Source organism: Scyliorhinus canicula, chromosome 12, assembly GCF_902713615.1.
Source record: "Scyliorhinus canicula chromosome 12, sScyCan1.1, whole genome shotgun sequence".
NCBI lineage: Eukaryota > Metazoa > Chordata > Chondrichthyes > Carcharhiniformes > Scyliorhinidae > Scyliorhinus > Scyliorhinus canicula.
The window spans coordinates 131,575,618-131,598,938 of record NC_052157.1 but is presented as its reverse complement, the minus strand read 5'-3'; the positions used below and the strand labels follow the sequence as shown (position 1 = coordinate 131,598,938).

General features: G+C 53.6%; 1 protein-coding gene and 1 long non-coding RNA gene across 8 annotated transcripts in view; one reads left to right on the top strand and one right to left on the bottom strand.

Annotated features, from left to right (window-relative positions):
• Nucleotides 1–23,321, top strand: part of LOC119974848 (rab effector Noc2-like) — a 253,248-nt gene that overhangs the window by 227,311 nt on the left and 2,616 nt on the right. Inside the window, exons 9-12 of one of the 7 annotated variants that reach the window (XR_005462585.1) lie at nucleotides 9,020–9,148; nucleotides 10,694–10,870; nucleotides 11,979–12,090; nucleotides 22,805–23,140. Coding sequence is in view for 4 of the 7 variants with exons in the window: in XM_038814145.1 (XP_038670073.1) it covers nucleotides 9,020–9,148; nucleotides 10,694–10,870; nucleotides 11,979–12,025 (353 nt within the window). In the remaining 3 variants the exon portion in view is untranslated. Of the gene's footprint in view, nucleotides 1–9,019; nucleotides 9,149–10,693; nucleotides 10,871–11,978; nucleotides 13,317–22,804; nucleotides 23,218–23,321 lie in introns of those variants that run through there. The other 6 variants (XR_005462584.1, XR_005462586.1, XM_038814146.1 and 3 more) reach the window with 6 other exon arrangements.
• LOC119974849 overlaps nucleotides 10,855–23,321 on the bottom strand; it is a 117,341-nt gene continuing 104,874 nt past the window's right edge. Inside the window, exon 4 of the long non-coding RNA XR_005462590.1 lies at nucleotides 10,855–10,919. This is a non-coding gene — a long non-coding RNA (uncharacterized LOC119974849). The remainder of the gene's footprint in view (nucleotides 10,920–23,321) is intronic.

The following is a 23,321-nucleotide window of genomic DNA, read 5'->3' as shown; positions in this document are numbered from 1 at the left end:
GTTCGACCTGCTGACCACCAGGAAGGCAGAGACGCAGTGGAGAAGGGCGCAGGGCGCGGTCTATGAGTATGGGGAAAAGGCGAGCAGGATGCTGGCACACCAGCTTCGCAAACGAGATGCGGCTAGGGAGATTGGGGGAGTGAAGGAGAGGGGCGGGAAGGTAGTGCAGAAGGGGCAAGAAGTGAACGGGGTCTTCAGGGATTTTTACAAGGAGTTGTATCGGTCTGATCCGCCGACGAGGAGAGGGGGAATGGAGGACTTCCTAAACAAATTGAGGTTCCCAAGGGTCCAGGAGGGGCTGGTAGAAGGGCTGGGGGCGCCAATAGGGCTAGAGGAGCTTGTCAAGGGAATAGGTCAGATGCAAGCGGGGAAGGCGCCGGGGCCAGATGGGTTCCCGGTGGAATTCTATAAGAAAAATGTGGACTTGGTGGGACCGGTACTGGTACGAGCCTTTAATGAGGCGCGAGAGGGGGGGGTTCTGCCCCCGACAATGTCGCAGGCTCTGATCTCCCTGATATTGAAGCGGGATAAAGATCCCGTGCAGTGCGGGTCCTACAGGCCTATCTCGCTTCTGAACGTGGATGCCAAGTTGCTGGCAAAGATCCTGGCAGCTAGAATAGAGGATTGTGTGCCAGGGGTAATCCATGAGGACCAGACGGGGTTCGTGAAGGGGCGGCAGCTCAACACGAACGTGCGGAGATTGCTGAATGTAATTATGATGCCGGCAGTGGAGGGGGAGGCTGAGATAGTGGTAGCGCTGGACGCGGAGAAGGCATTCGATAGGGTGGAGTGGGAGTACCTGTGGGAGACGTTGGAACGGTTTGGGTTTGGGGAAGGGTTTATTAAGTGGGTGAAGTTGCTCTACTCGGCCCCGACGGCGAGTGTAGTGACAAACGGGAGGATGGTCGGAGTATTTCGGGCTCCACCGAGGGACCAGGCAGGGATGTCCCCTATCCCCCTTACTTTTCGCACTGGCGATTGAAACCGTTGGCGATGGCACTGAGGGGTTCAGGGGGGTGGAGAGGACTGACTAGGGGAGGGGAGGAACATCGGGTATCGCTGTATGCGGATGATCTACTGCTGTACGTGGCAGACCCAGAAGGGGGGAATGCCGGAGATAATGGAACTATTAGCAGAGTTTGGGGACTTTTCGGGGTACAAACTAAATTTGGGCAAAAGCGAGGTTTTTGTGATACACCCGGGGGACCAGGGAGAGGGAATTGGGAGACTCCCCTTCAAGCGAGCAGGAAAGAGCTTTAGGTACTTAGGGGTGCAGGTGGCAAGGAACTGGGGGACCCACCACAAGTTGAACTTTTCCAGGCTGGTGGAACAGATGGAGGAGGAATTTAAGAGGTGGGACATGGTACCGCTGTCGCTGGCGGGGAGGGTGCAGTCAATCAAAATGACGGTCCTCCCGAGGTTCTTGTTTTTATTTCAGTGCTTGCCCATCTTCCTCCCTAGGGCCTTCTTCAAAAAGGTGACGAGTAGCATCATGAGCTACGTGTGGGCGCACGGCACCCCAAGGGTGAGGAGGGTCTTTTTGGAGCGGAGTAGGGGCAGTGGAGGGCTGGCACTACCCAATCTCTCGGGGTATTACTGGGCGGCAAACGTATCGATGGTGCGCAAGTGGATGATGGAAGGGGAGGGGGCAGCTTGGAAACGAATGGAGAGGGCGTCCTGCGGCAACACAAGCCTGGGGGCCCTAGTAACGGCACCATGGCCGCTCCCCCCCACGAGGTACACCACGAGCCCGGTGGTGGCGGCCACCCTCAAGATATGGGGGCAGTGGAGGCGACACAGGGGGGAATGGGAGGTCTGTTGGCGGCGCCAATAAGAGGGAACCATAGATTCATCCCGGGGAACATCGACGGGGGATTTCAGAGCTGGTACAGGGTGGGCATACGGCAGCTGAAGGACCTGTTTATAGAGGGGAGGTTTGCGAGCCTGGGAGGGCTGGAGGAGAAGTTTGAGCTCCCCCCGGGAAACATGTTCAGATATTTACAAGTGAAGGCATTTGCTAGGCGGCAGGTGGAGGGGTTCCCCCTGCTCCCCAGTAAGGGGGCGAGTGATAGGGTGCTCTCGGGGGTCTGGGTCGGAGGGGGGAGGATATCGGACATCTACAAGATAATGCAGGAGGCGGAGGAAACATCAGGGGAGGAGCTGAAAGCCAAGTGGGAAGGGGAGCTGGGAGAGCAGATAGAAGACGGGACGTGGGCGGATGCACTGGAGAAGGTCAATTCTTCCTCCTCGTGTGCGAGGCTGAGCCTCATTCAATTTAAGGTGCTGCATAGAGCTCACATGACGGGGACAAGGATGAGCCGGTTCTTTGGGGGTGAGGACAGGTGTGTTAGATGTCTGGGAAGCCCAGCGAACCATGTGCATATGTTCTGGGCATGTCCGGTGCTGGAAGGGTTCTGGAAGGGGGTGGCAAGGACGGTGTCGAAGGTGGTGGGGTCCAGGGTCAAACCAGGATGGGGGCTTGCGATCTTTGGGGTCGGGGTAGAACCGGGGGTACAGGAGGCTAGGGAGGCCGGAATACTGGCCTTTGCGTCCCTAGTGGCTCGGCGAAGGATATTAATTCAATGGAAGGACGCGAGGGCCTCCAAGCGTTGAAACTTGGATTAACGATATGGCTAGCTATATTCAGCTAGAAAGGATCACATTTGCCCTGAGAGGGTCGGTACAGGGATTCTCCAGGCGGTGGCAACCTTTCCTTGACTTTTTAGATCAGAGATAGGCGTTCGGGGTCGTGGCAGCAGCAACTGGGAGGGGAGGGGGGGGGAGGGGAGGGGGGGGAGGGGAAGGGGGGAAGGGGGGAAGGGAGGGGAAGGGAGGGGAAGGGGGGGGGGGGAGGGGAGGGGGGGGAGGGGAGGGGGGGGAGGGGAAGGGGGGGAGGGGAAGGGGGGAGAGGGGAGGGGAGGGGAGGGGAGGGGAGGGGAGGGGGGGGAGGGGAGGGGGGGAGGGGAGGGGGGGAGGGGGGGGGAGGGGGGGGAGGGGGGGAGGGGAGGGGGGGGAGGGGAGGGGTGAGGGGGGGAGGGGGGAGGGGAGGGGGGGGAGGGGAGGGGGGGAGGGGAGGGGGGGGAGGGGAGGGGGAGGGGGGAGGGGGGGAGGGGAGGGGAGGGGGGGGGAGGGGAGGGAGGGAGGGGGGGGGGAGGGGAGGGGGGGGGGGGGGGAGGGGAGGGGGGGGGAGGGGAGGGGGGGGGGAGGGGAGGGGAGGGGGGGAGGGGAGGGGGGGGGGGGAGGGGAGGGGGGGGGGGGGAGGGGAGGGGGGGGGAGGGGAGGGAGGGGAGGGGGGGGGAGGGAGGGGAGGGAGGGGGGAGGGGAGGGGGGGAGGGGGGGGGGGAGGGAGGGGAGGGGAGGGGGGGGGAGGGAGGGGAGGGGAGGGGGGGGAGGGGAGGGAGGGGAGGGAGGGGAGGGGAGGGGGGGGGGAGGGGAGGGGAGGGGGGTGGGGGGGAGGGGAGGGGAGGGGGGGGGGAGGGGGGGTGGGGGGGGAGGGGAGGGGAGGGGAGGGGAGGGGGGGGAGGGGGGGGGAGGGGGGGGGGAGGGGGGGGGGAGGGGGGGTGGGGGGGAGGGGGGGTGGGGGGGGGAGGGGAGGGGAGGGGGGGTGGGGGGGAGGGGAGGGGAGGGGAGGGGGGGTGGGGGGGGGAGGGGAGGGGAGGGGGGGTGGGGGGGGAGGGGAGGGGAGGGGAGGGGGGGTGGGGGGGGAGGGGAGGGGAGGGGGGTGGGGGGGGAGGGGAGGGGAGGGGGGGTGGGGGGGGAGGGGAGGGAGGGGAGGGGGGGTGGGGGGGGAGGGGAGGGGAGGGGGGGTGGGGGGGTAGGGGAGGGGAGGGGGGGAGGGGGGGTGAGGGGGGTGGGGGGTGGGGTGGGGTGAGGGTGGGGGAGGGGAGGGTGGGGGAGGGGAGGGTGGGGAGGGGGTGGGGGAGGGTGGGGGTGGGGGGGAGGGGGGGGAGGGAGGGGGGGAGGGGGGGGGGAGGGGAGGGGGGAGGGGGGTGGGGGAGGGGGGAGGGGGTGGGGGGGGGAGGGGAGGGAGGGGAGGGGGGAGGGGGTGGGGGGAGGGGAGGGAGGGGAGGGAGGGGGGAGGGGGTGGGGGAGGGGGGAGGGGGTGGGGGAGGGGGGTGGGGGAGGGGGGTGGGGGAGGGGGGAGGGTGGGGGAGGGGGGGTGGGGGAGGGTGGGGGAGGGGAGGGGGGGTAGGGGAGGGTGGGGGAGGGGAGGGTGGGGTGGGGGAGGGTGGGGTGGGGGAGGGGAGGGGAGGGTGGGGTGGGGGAGGGGAGGGGAGGGGGGGGGTGGGGGAGGGGAGGGGGGGGAGGGGGGGTGGGGGAGGGGAGGGGAGGGTGGGGGAGGGGAGGGGAGGGGGGGTGGGGGAGGGGGGGGAGGGGAGGGAGGGGGGGAGGGGAGGGGTGGGGGGAGGGGAGGGGTGGGGGAGGAGGGGGAGGGGAGGGAGGGGGAGGGGAGGGGAGGGGGGAGGGGAGGGGAGGGGGGGAGGGGGGGGGTGGGGGAGGGGGGGAGGGGAGGTGAGGGTGAGGGAGGGGGGAGGGGAGGGGGGGAGGGGGGGGGGGGGAGGGAGGGGAGGGAGGGGAGGGGAGGGGAGGGGGGGAGGGGAGGGGAGGGGGGGCAGCAATGGTCGTGGGGGGACATGCACGACTGTAACGCGGGCAAGTCTGCTCGCTGCTCATGTCTGAAACTGTAGGCTGCCTTGTTTGTTAAGTTGTTGCTTGGGGGGGGGAGGACTGGTGCGCGCGAGAGGGCGGGCGAGGGAGGGATATTTGCCTAGAGGGATTGTGTTGTAAATAATTTAAAAATTAGTAGGGGTAAATGTCTGTATGGAAACTCTTTCAATAAAAATTATTTAAAAAAAAAAAAATTCAGTTAACATTTTTATGAACACACATAGTGAGCATTTTTATCAACTACAAACATAAATACTCCATACAGCTACAGTACTCTATGTATCACCCTTAATAAATTCCTCCCTTTAACTGTTCCAATTTCATAACAAGATTCCATAAACCGCTATCCCCTTATCGAAGGTGTGGCCCAGCACACAACACTCGAGACATGTTATGGGTGCTCTTGTTTTCTTTGCAAAACAGCAGGTTTGAATTCCTTCCAGAAAGCTATTATTTATTTTCAAGTTATCAAGCAGCCTGGAAACAGCACTTAAAATGAGGATAGAGAGACAGGACAAGGCTTCTCTGTCTGAATCCAGGAGCCAAAGGTGAAAACAAAATCAAAAACTCAGAGCCATAAGCAAGCCCCAAAACAAAGCGAAAATAAAACTCAGAGCCACAGCCCAGCTCCACCCACACAATTACATCACTGAAGCCATAGATAAGACAAAACATTTCTTAAATGGACACTCCCATGACAAGGGAGGCCCCCCAGACAAGGCCCTCGATAAGGAGGCCCCCAATAAGGAGGCCCCCAAGCTACGGAGGCCACCCCAGGTAAGACCCAGATAAGGAGCCCCCCAGATAAAGAGCCAATTCCCAGATAAGGAGGCCCCCAAGCTAAGGAGGCCACCCCAGATAAGGCCCCCCAGATGACCCAGATATGGAGCCCCCCAGATAAAGAGCCCCCCCCCCCAGATAAGGAGGCCCCCCTAGATAAGGAGGCTTCCCCAGATTAAGAGGCCCCCCTGTAGGAGCTCCCCAGATGTCCCCCAGATAAGATCCCTATGATGACCCGCCCCCAGATAAGGACCCCCCCTAGATAATGAGCCCCCCAAATAAAATGCCCCCCCAAATTAAGGGGCCCCTCTAAGAAAAAGTAGATCCTCAAATAAGGAGCCCTCCCCAGATATACAGGGCCCTCCCCCTGATATCCCACCCCCCTCCCCCCCAAATATGGAGAGCTCAATGGGAACGGGATGGTCTCGCCCTCTAATCTGTGGGAGATGATGTTTAAAGGGATCATATCGTACAAGGTATGTCTCTGCCCCAGACCAGGTGAATGGGATTTTTCTAGCCTTTTATGAGAGGCTCTCTAGGCCGGAGCCAAGGGACGAGTGGGGAATGGCATAGTTTTTAGAGGTCTGGTGTGTTCAAAAGGAGGGCGGAGCTGGAGGCACCTCTGGGATTGGAGGAGGTCTGACAGCCTGAGGAAAGACGCAGACGGGGAAGGCGCTGGGGGTTGGAGGCATCATTGGTTCCCAGTAAAATTTCATAGGAAGTTTGCTGGTTAATTGGTTCTGTTACTGATGGGAATGTGTAAAAATTCCCTGGAGCAGTGTTCTCTTCCTGAGACATTGGGACAGGCATCCGTCTCTTCTCCTGTAAAAGTATAAGGGTACCAAGGAGTGTGGGTCTTATCACCCGATTTAAAAGCTCAACGTGGACGCGAAGCTTTTGGCCAAGATCCTGATGGTGTGGTTAGAACCATCCTTTGTCCCAGAGGTAGTTGGGGAGGATCAGACGGGATTTGTTAAAGGCCGAGGGTTTTCATCCACTGTGAGACAACTACACAATGGTTCTCACCCCAGTGGCTGGGCCAGAGCCGGAGATTATCGCGTTGCTGTATGCAGTAAATGCATTCAACAGGGCTGAGTGGAGGTACCTCTTTACAGTCTTTGAGAAGTTTGGGTTGGGCACTGGGTATGTGCCATTGGTGCAGTTGATGTACGCAGCTCCTTCAGCCAGCGTGAATCCCAACATCATGGGCTGGATTCTCTGATTCTGACGCCCTCGGGAACTCGGCCGGTCGGGGGCGGAGCATCGGGGGGCGGGCCTCAGGCAATGCCCTGAGGTCGTCAATCTGTCTCCGAGTACGCCGCTTTGGAGGGAGCGGAGCTTTGTGAAAGCGGCGCCGACCCCAATTTGGTCGGGAACTTTGATTCTCCGGCCCGATCGCCGAATATGATTTCGCACTCGGCGACCGGAGAATCCAGCCCCATGATTTTGGGGTCGTTGAGGCTACATAGGGGGACAAGACAGGGATGCCCTATGTTTTACCTCATAGTGCTGGCGATTCATCATTGCTGATTGCACTGAGGACCTCGAATAAATGGAGAGGAACTGTGAGAGGTGTCCTTGTGTGCATATGACCTTCTGCTATACGTGAGGGACCCTGGGCCAGTTATGTGGGACATAATGGGTATATTGAAGAGCTCTCGCTCCTTCTTGGGATACAAATTAAATTTCGGGAAGAGTGAATATTTTATGGTCAGCAGTTCAAAGAGGGGAGCCAATTTTGGGGTTTACCTTTCCACCTGGTCGGGACTAGCCTTCGGTATTTGGGAGTCCAGTTATCTTGGGATTGGGGGCAGCTCCGTAAATTGAATTACGGAGGTTCAAGACATTCCTGTAAAGGTGGGACACCTTTAACTATCCTTGGCGGACCAGATTCAAGGCAATGGAGTCCAGGCAATGCCGAGGTCGGGTTTGGTTGCTGGTGATGCGTCTTTGCCTTTTGCTCCGGGTACTCTTCAAACCCGGTAGTTATCCCTATGGAGGCAACTCCGGCAGCATTTCAAGCTGGGGTCAGCGTCAAAGTGGGCCCCTATTTGTATGAACCACTTGTCGGAAGCGGTGAAGTTGGATGCCACATTTTTGTGGGGCGGGGGGCAAGGGGCTGGAGAGAGAGTGAGGGATTTATTTTTGGGGGTGGTTTGCCAGTAAATTTTGCCCCCAACCCCCAGAGTGCAGCAGCATAATGCCAGAAATGTGTGATACAAATAGTTACCACATGTTATTTCCAGCTCATTACTCCTCTGACGTGATAGGGGGGACAGATTGCATTTGCCAGGAAGAAGACCAGCATGAATGTAAACTCAGTAAAAATTCTGTGCAGGTTGAATCACAAAGAATAAATAGGAAGGGATAAGAGGAGAGTCTGTTGACTTTGCTTATAAATACACATCTTTTATTATCTCAAATGTACAATCCTTTGATTTCAAAATAATGAAGTGTTAACTGACATAAGTATAACATTATATTTGTATATTAAGCATTCTTTTAACCTTGCACTGAAAAATATTTCTTCTATTTATTTGATAACTAAAATGTAAGAAGTAAAGTAGACAATATGTCAGAGGAGATAATAGGGCATTAATTTAGTTCCATGAGTGGATCAAGCTTGATTATGCTCAGCAGCAATGTCATACAAGGCCAAGGATTAAATCACAAGTGGGAATAAAAGCCTTAAATAGTTCCCTCCTACAGTGTAAGATTTATAGAGTTCTAACTGTTGGGCTATTGCAGCTAAGCAATTAAGAATATATTTAAACATTTTTGATGGATGAAAACTTGTAGTGTAATGTTACCTTGTTTATAAATCAAAAATTTCTTTGGGGGGGTTGCTAATAAAAATTTAAGCTCGAACACTCATGCATAAATCACGGTGTAAGTTTTATATGATTTATATTATTATTTTCATTCCGTACATAGTCATTTATTAGAAATCAATATCACTGAAAATAACGTGGTACCTGGTCTCTGATCACTATCGCCTTAGGGAATTTAGCTCTTGATAGCTTTTAAAATGTTACAGTACTCTATAATGAGTAGATTTCATTCATTTCATGCATCCAATTTGTGACAGTCAATTGGATAGAACTTTTTCATTTGAAGCTTCTCGGCATACACGTGAAACATGTTACTCTCAAAGCAAATTTATATAGTTCTGTGACGACCATCATATTGTAATGGAGTACAATCTTTACAACAAGCTCTCTTACTCAATAATACTGGGTCTTTCCCAATGTCCCTGCTCAGCTGTGTGGTTCTGTGCAGTATCCTGTAAGGTATTGCATAGGCCATACTCTGATAAACAAGGTGTGGGCACGGCTGCACAAATAAATTTAAAGAGACTACGCATCAAAAAAAAGGTTTTTGTGCGGGAATTATGTTTTTATGGGAATATTAGCCTGATCCTTTAACCCCGCCTTCATTGTGACCCTAGTCTCTTTCACTGAATGTTCATTGCGTTACTTTATTGTTTTTTTAAATAATTTTTTTTTTCCAGTTAAGGGGCAATTTAGTGTGGCCAATCCACCTAACAGTCTATCGTCTGTTCCTATTTTAGTTGTCTCCAGTGACAGTGAAAGTGAATCCGAGTGCAGTTCCTCCAACGAAGATGACAAAGTTTCAGCCAGCAGCTCAAAGGATCACAAGACAAGAAAAGAAAGTGAGGAGTCGGGCAGAAAAATGAAAGGTACAGCAGTCTGCTCATCTGAATTTGCTTCATTCACAATTATCATAAAAAGCGCTTCTGTGTCAAACATTCCAACACTTGGTTGCCCTGGCGTCAACTGCACAAGGTAGACAGAAAATCTGACCGCATCACAGTCCCACTGAAACGTGGATCTCTACATCTGCAGCTGGACTAAGAACTAAATGCAGAGAGCCAGTGCTAGCTAGGCTTATCATTCATTGTCGTCAAGACAGAAACAATTTTTGAGATAAAACACGAAAGCACCAAGAGAAACATTGATTTGCATATATAGCCCCAAGGCAGGATTTTGTTGAATATTTTGATGTATTTTGAATAAACATGAGCGGCAGAATTCTCCGTTCCTGAGTCGCCGGGGCTAAACTCGTGACAGCAAAGCTTGCGCCGCACCTGGACCTTGGAGGAGCTAGCGCCGGCTCCATGTAGAACACAATCGATTCCAATAAGCAACGGTGCGGGATTTGCTGTATCTGTGATTGACTGTTGGGAGGCTGACAAGCTGCAGCCACATATACACACTACTCCCTTCACACACAGTCATCCCAGCCAAGAAGATGGCTCTGGTTGTGCTGGAGTGCACCCATCCCGCTGATGGGTCGGCTGGGGCCAGAGGGCACCTAGGGGTGTTGGGGCGTTGCCATGGGCACTCACCAATACAGTCTGTGGCCCTAAGTTTCCTTTAGTGACCAAAAAAGTTGGGTGGGGTTACGTGGATAGGGTGTGGGCTTGGATAGCGTGCTCTTTCCAAGGGCTGGCGCAGACTCGATGGGCTGAATGGCCTCCTTCTGCACTGTAAATTCTATGATTCTATGAACATTGAACATGTTCAATAATGTCCTCATACAAGGGACAATGAAAATCTCCTGGGAGTATAACAGCTAGAAGAATGGCATTTTAATTACCTGGCCAAATGTACAATGTAATAGGAATCATTATTAATTATTTTTAGCATTATAGAATCCTGCAGCATAGAAGGAGGTCATTCAGTCCATCGTGTCTGTGTCAGCTTTTTGAAAGACCTCCCAATTTAATCCCACACTCCAGCTATCCACTCCCATATAATTTGCACATGTTTTAAGTCTGAGGACTTAGAGTAGCTACATTAATGTAACATTATCGTCAAGTGGAAAGCTAGGTTTAGAAAGTCTAACTGAGAAAGATAACAAAGTTACCAGTCTTTCCAAGGAGAAGAAAAACTATCCATGTTACCTGGTTGCTTTAATAAAATTAACCTCTTGGCTGGTCACCTATGATATCAGTGATATCTTGAGATTTACTCATCGGCTTAAAACTCCTGACCTTCATTAAAAAGGGAATTCAAAGTTCAGAGGTATAATTTCATAGGAGGAAAAGGATAGAAAATACTTTTGAGAATCCGTTAAATTAAAAGAAAAAAAAACTGGCTGAACACAACAGGGAACCCATTAGGACTGATTACCTTTAGATACTTGGCTATTAATTTTTTTAAACTTCTAATTACATTGATACCTTCCGAAAACTGCATGCTACTGATTTATTGTCTTGCAGTTTCTAGCTGTCAGCCAACCAGTAGAACTCCGGGTAACTATCAGTTGACAAACACTTCATCCGGGAGTCGAACCAGCCTTGGTAGTGAGCGCGGAGGGGGTTCAAGCGCCACAGAGAGCTCCAGTGGTGATGTCCTTGGTGATGACGACAACAATGACTTCGACAAGAACTCACGAGGTTAGTACCACATAACTTGTATGATTTTACTCTGAGTGGCTCCGTAATTCTGCAGGGATTAAATGTAAACTGTCTAAGGTGAGCTTTAACATTTCTGCAGTGATCAACCTAAGTATGGCAACATCAACAATTGTTAGTTTATTCTGAAAGTATAGTTTGAAGAAAATGCAATATTTGCAAAGGCCACAAGGGCGCTATTTTCATGGTGTTATTTCTGTAAAAGTAATTTCTCAGTACAATGCAATAAAATTGTCAGGATTCCTTTTCATAAGCATTTTATAAATCTATATTTAAAACTAATAAATGATGTGCGTTATCCCCTGTTGAAATTGCATTTATTATTTTGTATGAAAGAATGTATGAGGTACCTTTTATGTTGTTCTCCAATAACCATTGGGGTTACTGTTTGGTTCAGTTAAATAAAAAGAAATTGGCAGATTTGAGGATTAGCAAAGGAATACTGCAACTTGAATGAATGGGAAATACTGGAGCGGAAAAAAAGGAACAATCTCAAAACAATTTTGTTTTGATTTGGAACATGAACAAGTTATTAAAGTTGAGAAATGGGGTTGTAAACTCTGAACAAAAGAACTTGTGTTGTCATCAATGCTGCTGAAAGTCATCATTCAGATAATGCATTTGAAAAGTATTTAAGTGAACAGCAATGTAGTATCTGTTTAACAAATAGGCAATGATTTGATTGGACGCCACAAAAGTAGTACAGCTGACGGAGGTCATTTGGCCCATCTAGTCCCATTCTTCCACCCAAAGTAACAATATTTACACATCAATAAACAGCCTCTTGAATGACTCTCATATTTGCTGCCATTCATTGCAAATCACTTTTCCCGCTGGCAGCACACCCCTGATTGAACGTTTCCCCGCCGCTTGGAGTGGTTACAATGGGAAATTCCATTGACCAGTGGCGGGAAGATAGAATCCCGCCGCCAGCGAACAGCGAGAATCACGTGGTTGGGGGACCAGAGAATCCCATCCCCAGTATTTAAAATATTTGGAAGACTGTATCTGAAAATGTACTGAAAATGCATCTGGATTGTATGCCAGTTCAAATAACACTGAACCATTATCATAATTGTCTCTTTTGTAGCACGTGAAAGCAAGCAAGTCCAGCAGTTTGATAAAACCACATTATAAAGGCACACCACTGCAGATGCTGGATATCTGAAATAAAAACAGAAAATGCTGAAAGTACTCAGCAGGTGAGACTGTGTCTGTGGAGGGAGAAACAGAGTCGATGGGCGGAATCTTGTTGTGGCATCGGGGGTCACGCCTGCTGGCTGCAGAGTCGGCAAGTAACCCACTCTGCCTCTTTTCAGGAAGGCCCACTGAACCACAAGCCAATCAGGCAGTGGCAAGGCCAGCAGTGGGTCCTCGCCTATAATCAAGACCTCAAGAGGTGGGTGTCGCCTGCTGAGAGCTGGCAGCCACTCAGCGGCACCACTGGGTAGGCTGGGACTGCTGCTGAAAGGACCAGAGGCCCAGGATCGCAGAGTGGCCAGGCCTCCGGTAAGTAATGGGGTGGGGCATCAAGGTGTGTGGGGCATGGGATGAATGGGTACCGAAGGGCGGCAGCAAGGGGAAGGGATGAATTTCAGTCACCCCACCTGCCTTCCAGTATTGAGTCCTACGATCAGGTGCCGTGCTGCCTGATTACATGTCCTTCCCACCTTCAGGCTCGCCATCACCTGGAGAATAATATTCTGCCTGATGACTTTTTGTCAGAACTGGATAAAGTTGGAGATATAACAAGTTTTAAGCGACTACAGTTGTAGGGAATTGGGGAATGGGAAAGAACAAAATGGAAGACCTGTGATTGGGTGGAAGAGATTGAATGAGAAAAGAGATGATGGTGCACATCAATGGGATAAATTAAGAAAAAAGGATGGGTCGAGAGGAGAGGTAATAGGTAAAATAGAATCATCACCAATAGTTGCTGCCCCCCCCCCAAAAATGGGAAGAGTTTATGATTTGAAATTGTTGAACTCAGCAACCTTGATCCGAAGAAGGGTGTTATTGATTCAAAACGTTAACTTTATTTCTCTTTCCACAGATGCAGCCAGACCTGCTGAGTTTTTCCAGCACTTTCTGTTGTTACTTCAGATCTCCAGCATCCACAATATTTTGCTTTTATTTCACTATAAATAACCCTTGACAAAGTTATCCCTTACTGAATAGCGAGGGCGATGGGAGGTTCTGGAGTTTAAATGATGTACTAATTCAGACTCATCAATGAAAAATCTTTCCAGCCCTGAAATACATTTTATATTTGTGTAATGTCAATTTCAGCATTGATGGCAAAGTTCCATATTTTTAAAAGAATATATTTAAAGTTCATGAGAATTCATCTTCTACCTCAATCGCGTGTATGTTCCACTAATTTATTTTGCCTGTAGATTATATTAAAAGTGATGGATAATTACATTTACTTCTGGCCTGTGAGAATACTTCGATGTGACTGGCTGCCTACTCTCCTAGCTGTTATCACTGCTGCTTGATACCTAGAGGCACCAAATTTAATTCTCCTGTCGGGAGAAGGCAAAGTCCATGGAACAAAGTTTGCCTGATATTTGAAGGCTGCTGAAGGTGAAATCCAAGCCATTGAAAGATGTTATGGGAAGTAGAAATGGTGACTGGGTGAAGAGGAGTGGGTCAAAGTTCATATGATGTCGGAGCAGAATGAGGCCATTTGGCCCATTTGGTCTGCTCCGCCATTTGATTATGGCCTCCTGGCCTTAACTCCACCGTCCTGCCCATACTCCCGAACCCTTCAACCCATTACCAATTAAATATCTGTCTAACTCCACTTTAAATTTACTCACTGTCCCAGCATCCACCACACTCTGAGTAGTGAGGTCCACAGATTCAGAATGTTTTGGGAGAAATCCTCAACTCTGTATTAAATTTGCGACCTCTTAACCTAAGACTATGACCTCCCATTCTAGAATGCCCACAAGAAGAAGCATCCGCTCGACGTCTACTTTATCCATACCTTTTTTCATCATGTATAACTCAATTTGATCTTGCCTCTTTCTTTGAAACTCTCGAGAGTATAGGCCTAAACTGTTGAATATCTCTTCATACGGCAAACCTCTCGGGCGCGATTCTCCGCTCCCGCGCGGCATCGGGAAGGCCGTCGTGAACTCGGCCGAGTTTCACGATGGCTCGAAACGGCCCCGCTCCCAATCGATTCTGGCCCCGGAAATGGGCTAGGAGCGGGGACGCGTAAAACACGTGGGGAATGACGGCAAAAGCCCGCGACCCCCGCATGACGCCAGAATGACGCCCGAGTGACGCCGCTCCGCGTTGTAAAAGGGTGCGAGCAACCACAAGTGAGGGGGTGAAAATGACGGAGCCACGGAGGGCCGCGCCGAGGTTTGGTGAGACTGACCTCGAGACCCTCCTCGATGAGGTGGAGCAATGGAGGGGCATCATCTGCCCTAGAACACCCTGCCAGTGTTGTGCGACGGGCCTGGCGTGAGGTGGGCATGGCAGTGAGTGCTGTGGGGCAGACCTTCGGTCTGGGGAGCAGTGCCGGAAGAAGCTCCAGGACCTTGCCAGGGTGAGTGCCAAGAGGGTTCCCCCGGCTCACAACAATCCCCCCCCACCATGTCCCTCATCACCCACCTCCCCCCCCCCCCCCCCCCCCCCCGGGCACAAGGGGGAGGGGGGCCAGAGTGAGTGGAGGGTGGTTAACAAAGCTGTCACAGACGCACATGAGCGCTGCAACCCCCTGGAGAGATGCCATGGTGTAGCTGCAACTTTCCCCCTAACCTGTGCCAATATCTGAACGCCCTGATGTTCCCTGCCGAATTGTGACGATCTATCTATGCCCCCCCCCCCCCCAAACAGGACAAGACTGCTCACAACAACCGGGAGCGGAACATGACCAGAGGGGGTTCCCCCATTCTGCACCCCCTGACAGTCTTTGAACAGAGAGCACTGGACCTTGCTGGGGGATCTGGCACCCGGGAGGGTGTGCAATGCGAGGTTGGAGGTGCAGAACCAAATGAGCCAACCCTGCATGACAACCCCCCCCCCCCAGTCCATCCTCGGTCCCCTCACACTTCACCCACTGGATCCCCCATCCTCGGTATCCTTACACTCTACCCACTGGACCCCCCCATCAGGGCCGGCTCAAGGTACCGACAACTCGGGCAGTCGCCCGGGGCGCCATGTGCTAGGGGCGCCGCGTAAAAGACTCGGGTCCCGCGCATGCGCAGTTGGGCCGGTGCCAACCACGCATGCGCGGTGGCCGCCCCGCACAAACATGGCTGATGGATCCAGGCTCGCCGGTGGTCACTCCGGACCCCCCGCCCCTCGGGCTCACTCCGGCCCCCCCCTCCGGCCCACCCCCCCCCTCGGGCCCCCTCCGGCCCCCCCCCCCCCCTCGGGCCCCCTCCGGCCCCCCCCCCCCCCGGCCCCGCCCCCAGCCCCGCCCCCGGCCCCGCCCCTGGTGCACTCCTCAGCCAGGAGTGCCATCCTCCCAACCCGGGACCGTCGAGCAGGACGCACACAGGACGGCAACACACTCAACAGAGTCACCTGAGGGAGAACCAGACTTGGGCCGCGTGCAGCCTGCGCTCGGATATGACTGGGACGAGGACTCTGCTGGTTTTATGACGGACGAGGACCTAGAGCTTGCGGTACTGCTGTCTCCCACACCATCCACCATCCCAGAGACACTCACCTCGGTTGGGCAATTAAGTGATGAGGCTCCTGGGTCACGGTCTGGTGTGCACCACACAGCTGAGCCGGTACAGCAGGTGGAGGTCGGAGCAGCCGAGGGGCTGGACGGTCAGACGGCAGCCCAGGCTCAGCATCCAGCTGGCGGCCAGACGTTTCCCGGGTTCCTGGATTTACTCGACCCACGTGGACAGCCAATGCATTTCAAAACCCGACACAATGACGGGATGAGGGCCGTCTTCCAGCAGCTGCAGACGCAGTTGGAGGAGTCAAACCGCGTCCAGGAGAGGGAGTGGTGCCGCTCATGGCAGCCACCCAGGCCGACACCGCACGGGTGGCGTCCGCGGTCGAGGCAATGGGTGAAACGGTTTCGGCCATGGGTCAGGTTATGCAAGGTGTTGGGGTTAATGTGCACACGTCATCCTCGGCCCTGGAGAGGGCTGCCCTCTCACAGGCAGCAATGCACCAGAGCCAAAACAACATTGCCGGCGCGCTACGGGCCCTGGCCGAGTCTCACCAGGCCATGGCACAGTCCCAGCACGCCATGGCACAGTCCCAACACGCCATGGCACAGTCCCAGCAGGCCAAGGCCCAGTCCCAGCACGCCATGGCACAGTCCCAGCAGGCCATGGCACAGTCCCAGCAGTCAGTCGTGGAGAGCATCGACCACCTGACACACGTGCCGGATGGCGTCGCGCACTCACAGGTTGAGGTCGCACAGTCCCTAGCAGGAATGTCTCACTCCCTGGACTCCCTCACAGCGAACCTTCGGACCCTGGTCGATACGGTTGCAGGCCTCCAGGACTGGCAGCGCCAGGTGTCGGTGGGGCGACGGGGCACCTCCCCGCTCGCACCTCTGCCCCAAAGTGAGGCCCGGGGGCCACCGGGCTCCCCGAGGGAGAAGGAGGTACTGGGTTCCGTCCCATTAACTCCATCACGGGACGTCCCAGAACGCTCGGCCTCCCCTCGTCCCATCCCTGGTGCATCGGGTGGGCAGCGGGCAGAGCAGGGTGGCACCACGTCATCTGAAATGCCCACTGAGCAGCCTGGCCCATCAAAGCCAGGTCGCCCCAGGAAACGAGTGCCGACGGGGAGACATGTCGCAGGGGGTGATTCTCAGCAGTCCGCCTGCACTCCTGCTGTACCATCTGGGGATTCACTTAGACGTAGTGGTAGGGTCCGTAAGGCAATGAAGAGGGACACACACTAAGTTGGCATGGGTGAAGGACACAATTTAGTTGTAGGGGCAAGGGCATCTGTACATAATATTCACCATTAAACTCACTGTTGCACCTAACTTGTAAGACTGTGATTTTTCCGTTGCCACGGGAATCGTGATGGTGACCGAGTGTCGCTGGGGTTGACGAGCGGTGAAACTTCGGTGCCGGGTGTGCAGTCCCTTCCCCCCCACCTCCTCCCACAGCTAGCCCACATGCGAGCACATGATGGAGTGTCCCTGACGAGCTCAGCGACCACCGAGATGGATGGTTCAGCTATTGCCATGAGTCAGACTTTGTCTAACGATTCTGAGCTCACTGCTCATCGCAGAGCGGGTTGTCATCATTCAACATGGCACTGATCACACCCGCTGACACAGCCATCAATGTCGTGCCATACCGTCTGGCCGCAGTGGTAAGGGTGATCTCGAAGTGGAGCAGTGTACGCAGAGCGGGGGTGCGAGGGGGGGGGGGGGGGTGGGAGTTGTGTGCTGACCGTCTGCACGACTGGCGATGCAGGTGGTAGTGGTAGTGTTCAGCGATGCCATCGTACGCGCAACGCGTGAATCTTGCTGCCACCAAGGCGTTGCGTGCCCGCTGTCCTCGCCGGTGCCGTCGTGCAGCCTCCTGGACATTACCAGCACCCGGGTCGTGTCTGTGTGCTGCGCCCGACGCACCACCAACCTCCTCCTCCTCCTCCGTGTTGGCACCACTGCCACTAGCTTCTCCCTCCGCCTCCTGCAGCAGGGCATCTCCCCTCTGCATCGCGATGTTGTGCAGCGCCCACAGACCACGACAATGCGAGCGACCCTGTCGGGCTGGTACAGCAGGGCCCCTCCGGAGAGGTCCAGGCATCTGAATCGCATTTTCAGCAGACCGAAGCAGCGCTCCACCACACTGGTGGTTCTGCAAGGGCCTCATTGTAAAGGGTCTCCGCGTTGGTCTGAGGCCTCCGTATGGGCGTCATCAGCCAAGACCTCAGTGGATAACCCCTGTCGCCGAGCAACCAGCCCCTCAGCCGGGGGGGCCGTCCCTCAAACATAGCAGGGATGAATGACTGCGCAAGAATGTACGCATCATGCACACTCCCCAGGGAACCTTGCGCACACGTGCATGATCTTCATGGGGGGGTCGCATACCACCTGGATGCCTGTCCCCCTCCTGTTTGTGAACACTTCCCTGTTGCCTGCAGGCGGGCGCATGGGGACGTGAACACAATCAATGACCCCCCTGGACCATCTGTATCCCAGCAACGTTGGTAAATCCACGGGCTCGTGCTTCTTGATTTGCTCTGTCCTCAGGAAAGGTTATGTAGCGGTCCGCGATGGCGAACAGGGCGTCGGTCACATCCCGGATGCACCCGTGGACCGATGCCTGTGATATCCCGGATAGGTCCCCGCTCGGAGACTGGAAGGAGCCGGTAGCATAAAGGTTAAGTGCCACCGTCACGTTGACAGCAACCGGGATCGCGTGTCCTCCTCCCGTTCCACGTGGGGCGAGGTGCGCCACGAGGTGACAGATATGTGCGACCGTCTCTCTGCTCAACCGGAGTCTCCTCCTGCAGGTGATGTCCGGCAGTGTCTCGAAAGAGATCCGGCCACGGTACACCCTAGGCCTCGCTCGTAGCCTCTGGCACCCTGGCTCCACCATCAATGCCTCCTCCTCCTCCTCCTCACCCCCCCTCCCCCCTCCCCACATGCTGCTCGACGATGGGCCACTCGGCGGCCATTCCCTCTGCTGCTGCAGCTGCCCCTGCATCCACTGTGGGATGTGGCTGTGGACGCTGCTGGATGTCCAACTGCAGTGCAGCAGCCCCAACCACTGCGCTGAACATAGCCGTTCGGTTCGAATACATTATGGTCACCTACAGAACGGTGGTGGGGGGCAGAGAAACGACATGTTAGACGGAGGTTATCCGACACCTCGGCATCTGCCTGCCACGGGATACCTGTGTGTCCCAGTGGCCTGATCGCGCTGCTGACACACAGCCAGCCTAACCCCTGGTCATTTTCTGCGTCCAACGGGCAGTTAACAACACGTCCTCCTCACCCGTGCGTCAGTGGCCTGTGCCCATCAGCCACAGGGCAACCAGCGGCCGTGTCCTCGTCACCGTCCTGCCATGGCAGGGCGGCTGACATGTTGCATCCAGGGGAGGACGACCCACTCCACTCACTCCCTCCCTCTCCCCCCCACCACCCGCTCTCTCCCCCCACTTACTCAGTCTCCGTCACCCCCCACCTACTCCGCTCTCCCTCCCCCCACACTCGCTCTCCCCCCCACTTCCATTCATCCGCGTCCCCCCCACCACTTCGCTCCTCATCTCCCCCCCCACTCGCTTTCCCCCCAGCACTCGCTCTCTCCCCCCCCACTTCTCCCTCTCCTCCCACCACTCGCTCTCCCCCCTCGCTTCTCCCTCTCTTCCCCCACTTCTCCCCCTCCCCCCAACCACTCGCTATCCCCCCCACCTCTCTCTCTCTCTCTCCCCCCCACTACTCGCTCCCCCCACTTCTCCCTCCCCCCTCCTCCACTTCTCCCTCTCCCCCCCCCCCACTTCTCCCACCCCCCCCCCCCCCCCACTTCTCCCTCTCCCCCTGCCCCCTTCCACTGGCCGCAGCGTTCTCGGGGATGCCTTCCCCAGTTTGCCGAGACTCCGTGATGGTCCGCTCACCTCCTCGCTCCTCGTCAGCCAGCATGACTGGCTGGCGACTTTAAAAAGCAGGTGTGAACGGCGACGCCGTGACCTTGCGTCTCGACGCGGGACTTCGGCCCATCCGGGCCGGAGAATACCGGGGGTGCCGGAGAATCGCCATTTTGGCTGCATCGGGCGATTCTCTGTGTTTTTGCGCGCGAAACACGATGGAACACATTTGGCCGGTTGGGAGAATAGCGGGAGCGCGTCGGACCGGCGTCGGCCCGCTATTCTCCCAACTGGCGTGACATCGGAGAATCGCGCCCCTTATTTCTGGAATCAACCCAGTGAACCTCATCCAAACTGCCTCATTACATCATTCCTCAAATAAGGGGACCAAAACTGTGCACAATACTGCAGGTGCGGTCTCACCAATGCCTTGTATAGTTGCAACAACACTTCCCTACCTTTATACTCGATTTCTTTAGTTATAAATGAAAACATTCCATTCACATTCTTTATTATCCTTCTTTGTTAGTGTGTTACGGAGAGAAGGAGCCCTTGTGAATACTGAAAGGGGAGACCAGGGGAAAGATGGGTTTGGTGGCGGCTTCATAATGGATGACAACTATGCCATCATCCATGCCACTAATTCAGTATGTCTTCATTTTTCCTCAGCTGCCTCAATTTTCCCCACCGTGGCTGATGCGGTCATCAACATATCCATTCCAGTTCCTGCAATTCTGCTCTCACCCGTTCCCCTCCCTCCTAGCACCTTGATTTGGTTCCGCTTGGCCTCACCTTCTGCTCCACCTGCCATCTTATTCAATAGCTCATTGTCCGGCATTACCGCCAGTCTGCTCTCACCACCGGACGCATCTACCTTGACCTCTTTCCAATATTTCAAAGAGAATGTTTCCTCTATGGGACCTTGGTACACTCCTCAGTCACATCTCACACCCCTGCATCTTTCCCTGGAACGTTCCTGTGAAAGCAGAGGCAATTCAGCACCTGCCCTTTTACGTTCCACCTGTTGAAAGCTCCAAACACTTCCTTCCTTCAATATACTGTATTTGCTGCTCACAATGTGGTTTCCTCCAAATTGTGAAAGACAAATACAGATTGTGTGACTGCTTCGCAAAACACCTCCATTTAGTCCAAGGCATGACCCTGATCTTTTGGTCACCTATCATTTATTTCTGTACTGCGTTCTCATTTTGACTTCCCTGTCGTTGGTCTCCTGCTCTGCTCCCCAATGAAGCTCAACACAAGCTCGAACAGGAATATCTCATCTTTTGACTTTGCTCTGCGGCTGATGGATATTATTTTTAAAATACTTTTAGGAATATGGTGGCATTCAGTACAGAAGGCTGTGTGTGCATGTGCATGATTAATGAAGTTGGAGGAAGGTTAATAGAGACAGCTTGTCTGTGAGAGCTGAGAGATAAAAGAGTTAAGGTGCTAGGTTCATGCATTTGTAATGAAGGGTTATGGTGGTATCTATTTACAAGTAAATAGATTGGGTTTAAAATTTGCATTGTGAGCTAAGTAGGGACTTGACCTATCAGCTGTTACATTTCAAAGGGAAGTTCCGAAGTGACAGGAACTCTTACAACTTACGAAGCGAAGGTATATTTAATTTTATTGACCCCTGGGAGTAGAGACAAAATAGGAAAACATGAAAAATCCTGATACTTGGAAAAGTTAGTTCAATAAGGTGTTTGTGGACAATGAGACGAAGGGGAAAAAGTATTTTTAAGTAAAGGTATCTAGCGGTGTTGAGGTGGCTGCATGGGGATATGTCCTGAGACCTGGGGCAAAATTCTCCCCTACCCGGCGGGGCGGGGGGTCCCGGCGTAGCAGAGTGGCGCCAACGACTCTGGCGTCGGACCTCCCCAAAGGTGTGGAATTCTCCACATCTTTAGGAGCTAGGCCCGCGTCGAAGTGGCTCCCGCTCTGCCGACTGGCGCCAATGGCCTTTGGCGCTACGCCGATGGCGTCGGGGCTGGCCGACAGGCCTTCACCGGTCGGCGTGCATCCGCGCATGCGCCGGAGCATCAGCGGCTGCTGATGTCACCACTGGCGCATGCACGGTGGAGGGGGTCTCTTCCGCCTCCGCCATGGTGGAGGCCGTAGCAGCGGCGGAAGAAAAAGAGTGCTCTCCACGGCATCTGGCCCGCCCACCGATCGGTGGGCTCCAATCGTGGGCCAGGCCACTGTGCGGGCACCCCCTGGGGTCCGATCGCCCCGCGCCCCCCCCCCCCCCAGGACTCCGGGGCCTGCCTGCGCCGCCTGCTCCCGCCGGCTCCCGCCGGCACAGAGGTTGTTTAAACCACGTCGGCGGGGTTGGCCTCTCAGCGGCGGGACTTCATGCCATCGCGGGCCGGAGAATCGCCGCGTGGGGGCCCACCGACCGGCGGGGCGCGATTCCTGCCACCGCCAATTCCCGGGTGGCGGAGAATTCTGGCCACGGTGGGGGTGGGATTTACGAAGGCCCCGGGCGATTCCCCGACCCTGCGGGGGGTCTGAGAATTCCGCCCCAGACCTGTGCTGGGAAAACATTGCGAACTTGAAAAAGACATCCAATCAAGACAGAAAAATCTATAATCAGAAAACAGCCTGTTTTTGAACCTTTCTTTTGGATTTCCATATCGGAATGGAAATGTTTGAGGAGTCGTGTGATATACCTTTATTAAAGTGACAGCAGTTCTTTACCTTGGAAAATATTACTGGATGTGTATAGGTAAAAATCCAGAAGGGAGGTGTTGCCAAGTAGGTAGTTTACGTGTGTGTTCTGACCAAGTAGATTTTTTTGGGGGTTGCACTGTGAGATTGTTTTAACCATGTAACTTTAATCTTATGTGCGTAAGTTTGTTGTCTTGTTAATAGATCTTTTAATTTTTGAAATCCTCAAGGCGTTACTGAAGTTTGATGCTTTTGAGGTCAGTAGCTTTTCCTCCTCATTTTCAAAATAGGGGGAAAAATGCTCTATGATCAGATTTCCCTTTGTGATCTGGCCTGCTCAGCAAATAACATCTATTCTTGTCGTAATTGTCACTTTACAGCATTCTGGACTCAAAATTGAGTGCAACAATTTCAGATCATAACCTCCCTGCCCATTTCCTTTGTTGATAATGATTCTGGTATTCCCAATTGCATCACCTTCAGAAGAATCTTTTGTTTCTTCACTTTTCCAATTACCATATCCTTTTACTTGTGCTTGATCTCTCCTGCTATCTACCCCATGACAGATATCCCCTCTTGTTTATTCCCCATCGACCACTTTCACTGCCTCTGGTTGCGCTTAAAATCTGTTACATCTCTATTTTTCCAGTTCTGAATTAAGTCATCCATTTGAAATGTCGACTCTTTCTATCTCCATAGATGCTGCCTGATCTACTGAGTATTTCCAGTACTTCGAGATGAAATCATAACTTTGGCTCAGACATGTTTCATTATTGATATATGTGAATCATAAATGTGAATCTTTGAATTGCTGTTTATGTCTGCAGAACTCAATTGCACATGTTACATGGAAAGGAGTTTATTTTTTGCATTGTAAAAGTCAGGAGAGGAAGATGCTGTTTACCACTCAGCTCTTGTATTGATATGAAAAATCAATGTTTAAAATTATCCTTTCGTTTTTTTTAATATAGTTTTGCAATTAAAATAGCTGTCTTTATGGAAACCTTTCTTCATGTTGCGTAGAAGTTTCTAAAGGTCAGTGCATAGTGTGCTCCCAGAATTGTTTAGGTTAAGACGTGTTCTAAATTTTATTAATAAAAGTCATTATCTGATACCATGCAAATCTTGTCACATTTTATGCATGTAAAATACTCAGTTTAAATTTAAGTAACACAAATGTCATATATGAAATATGCAAACTCCTGTTTGGGGTATG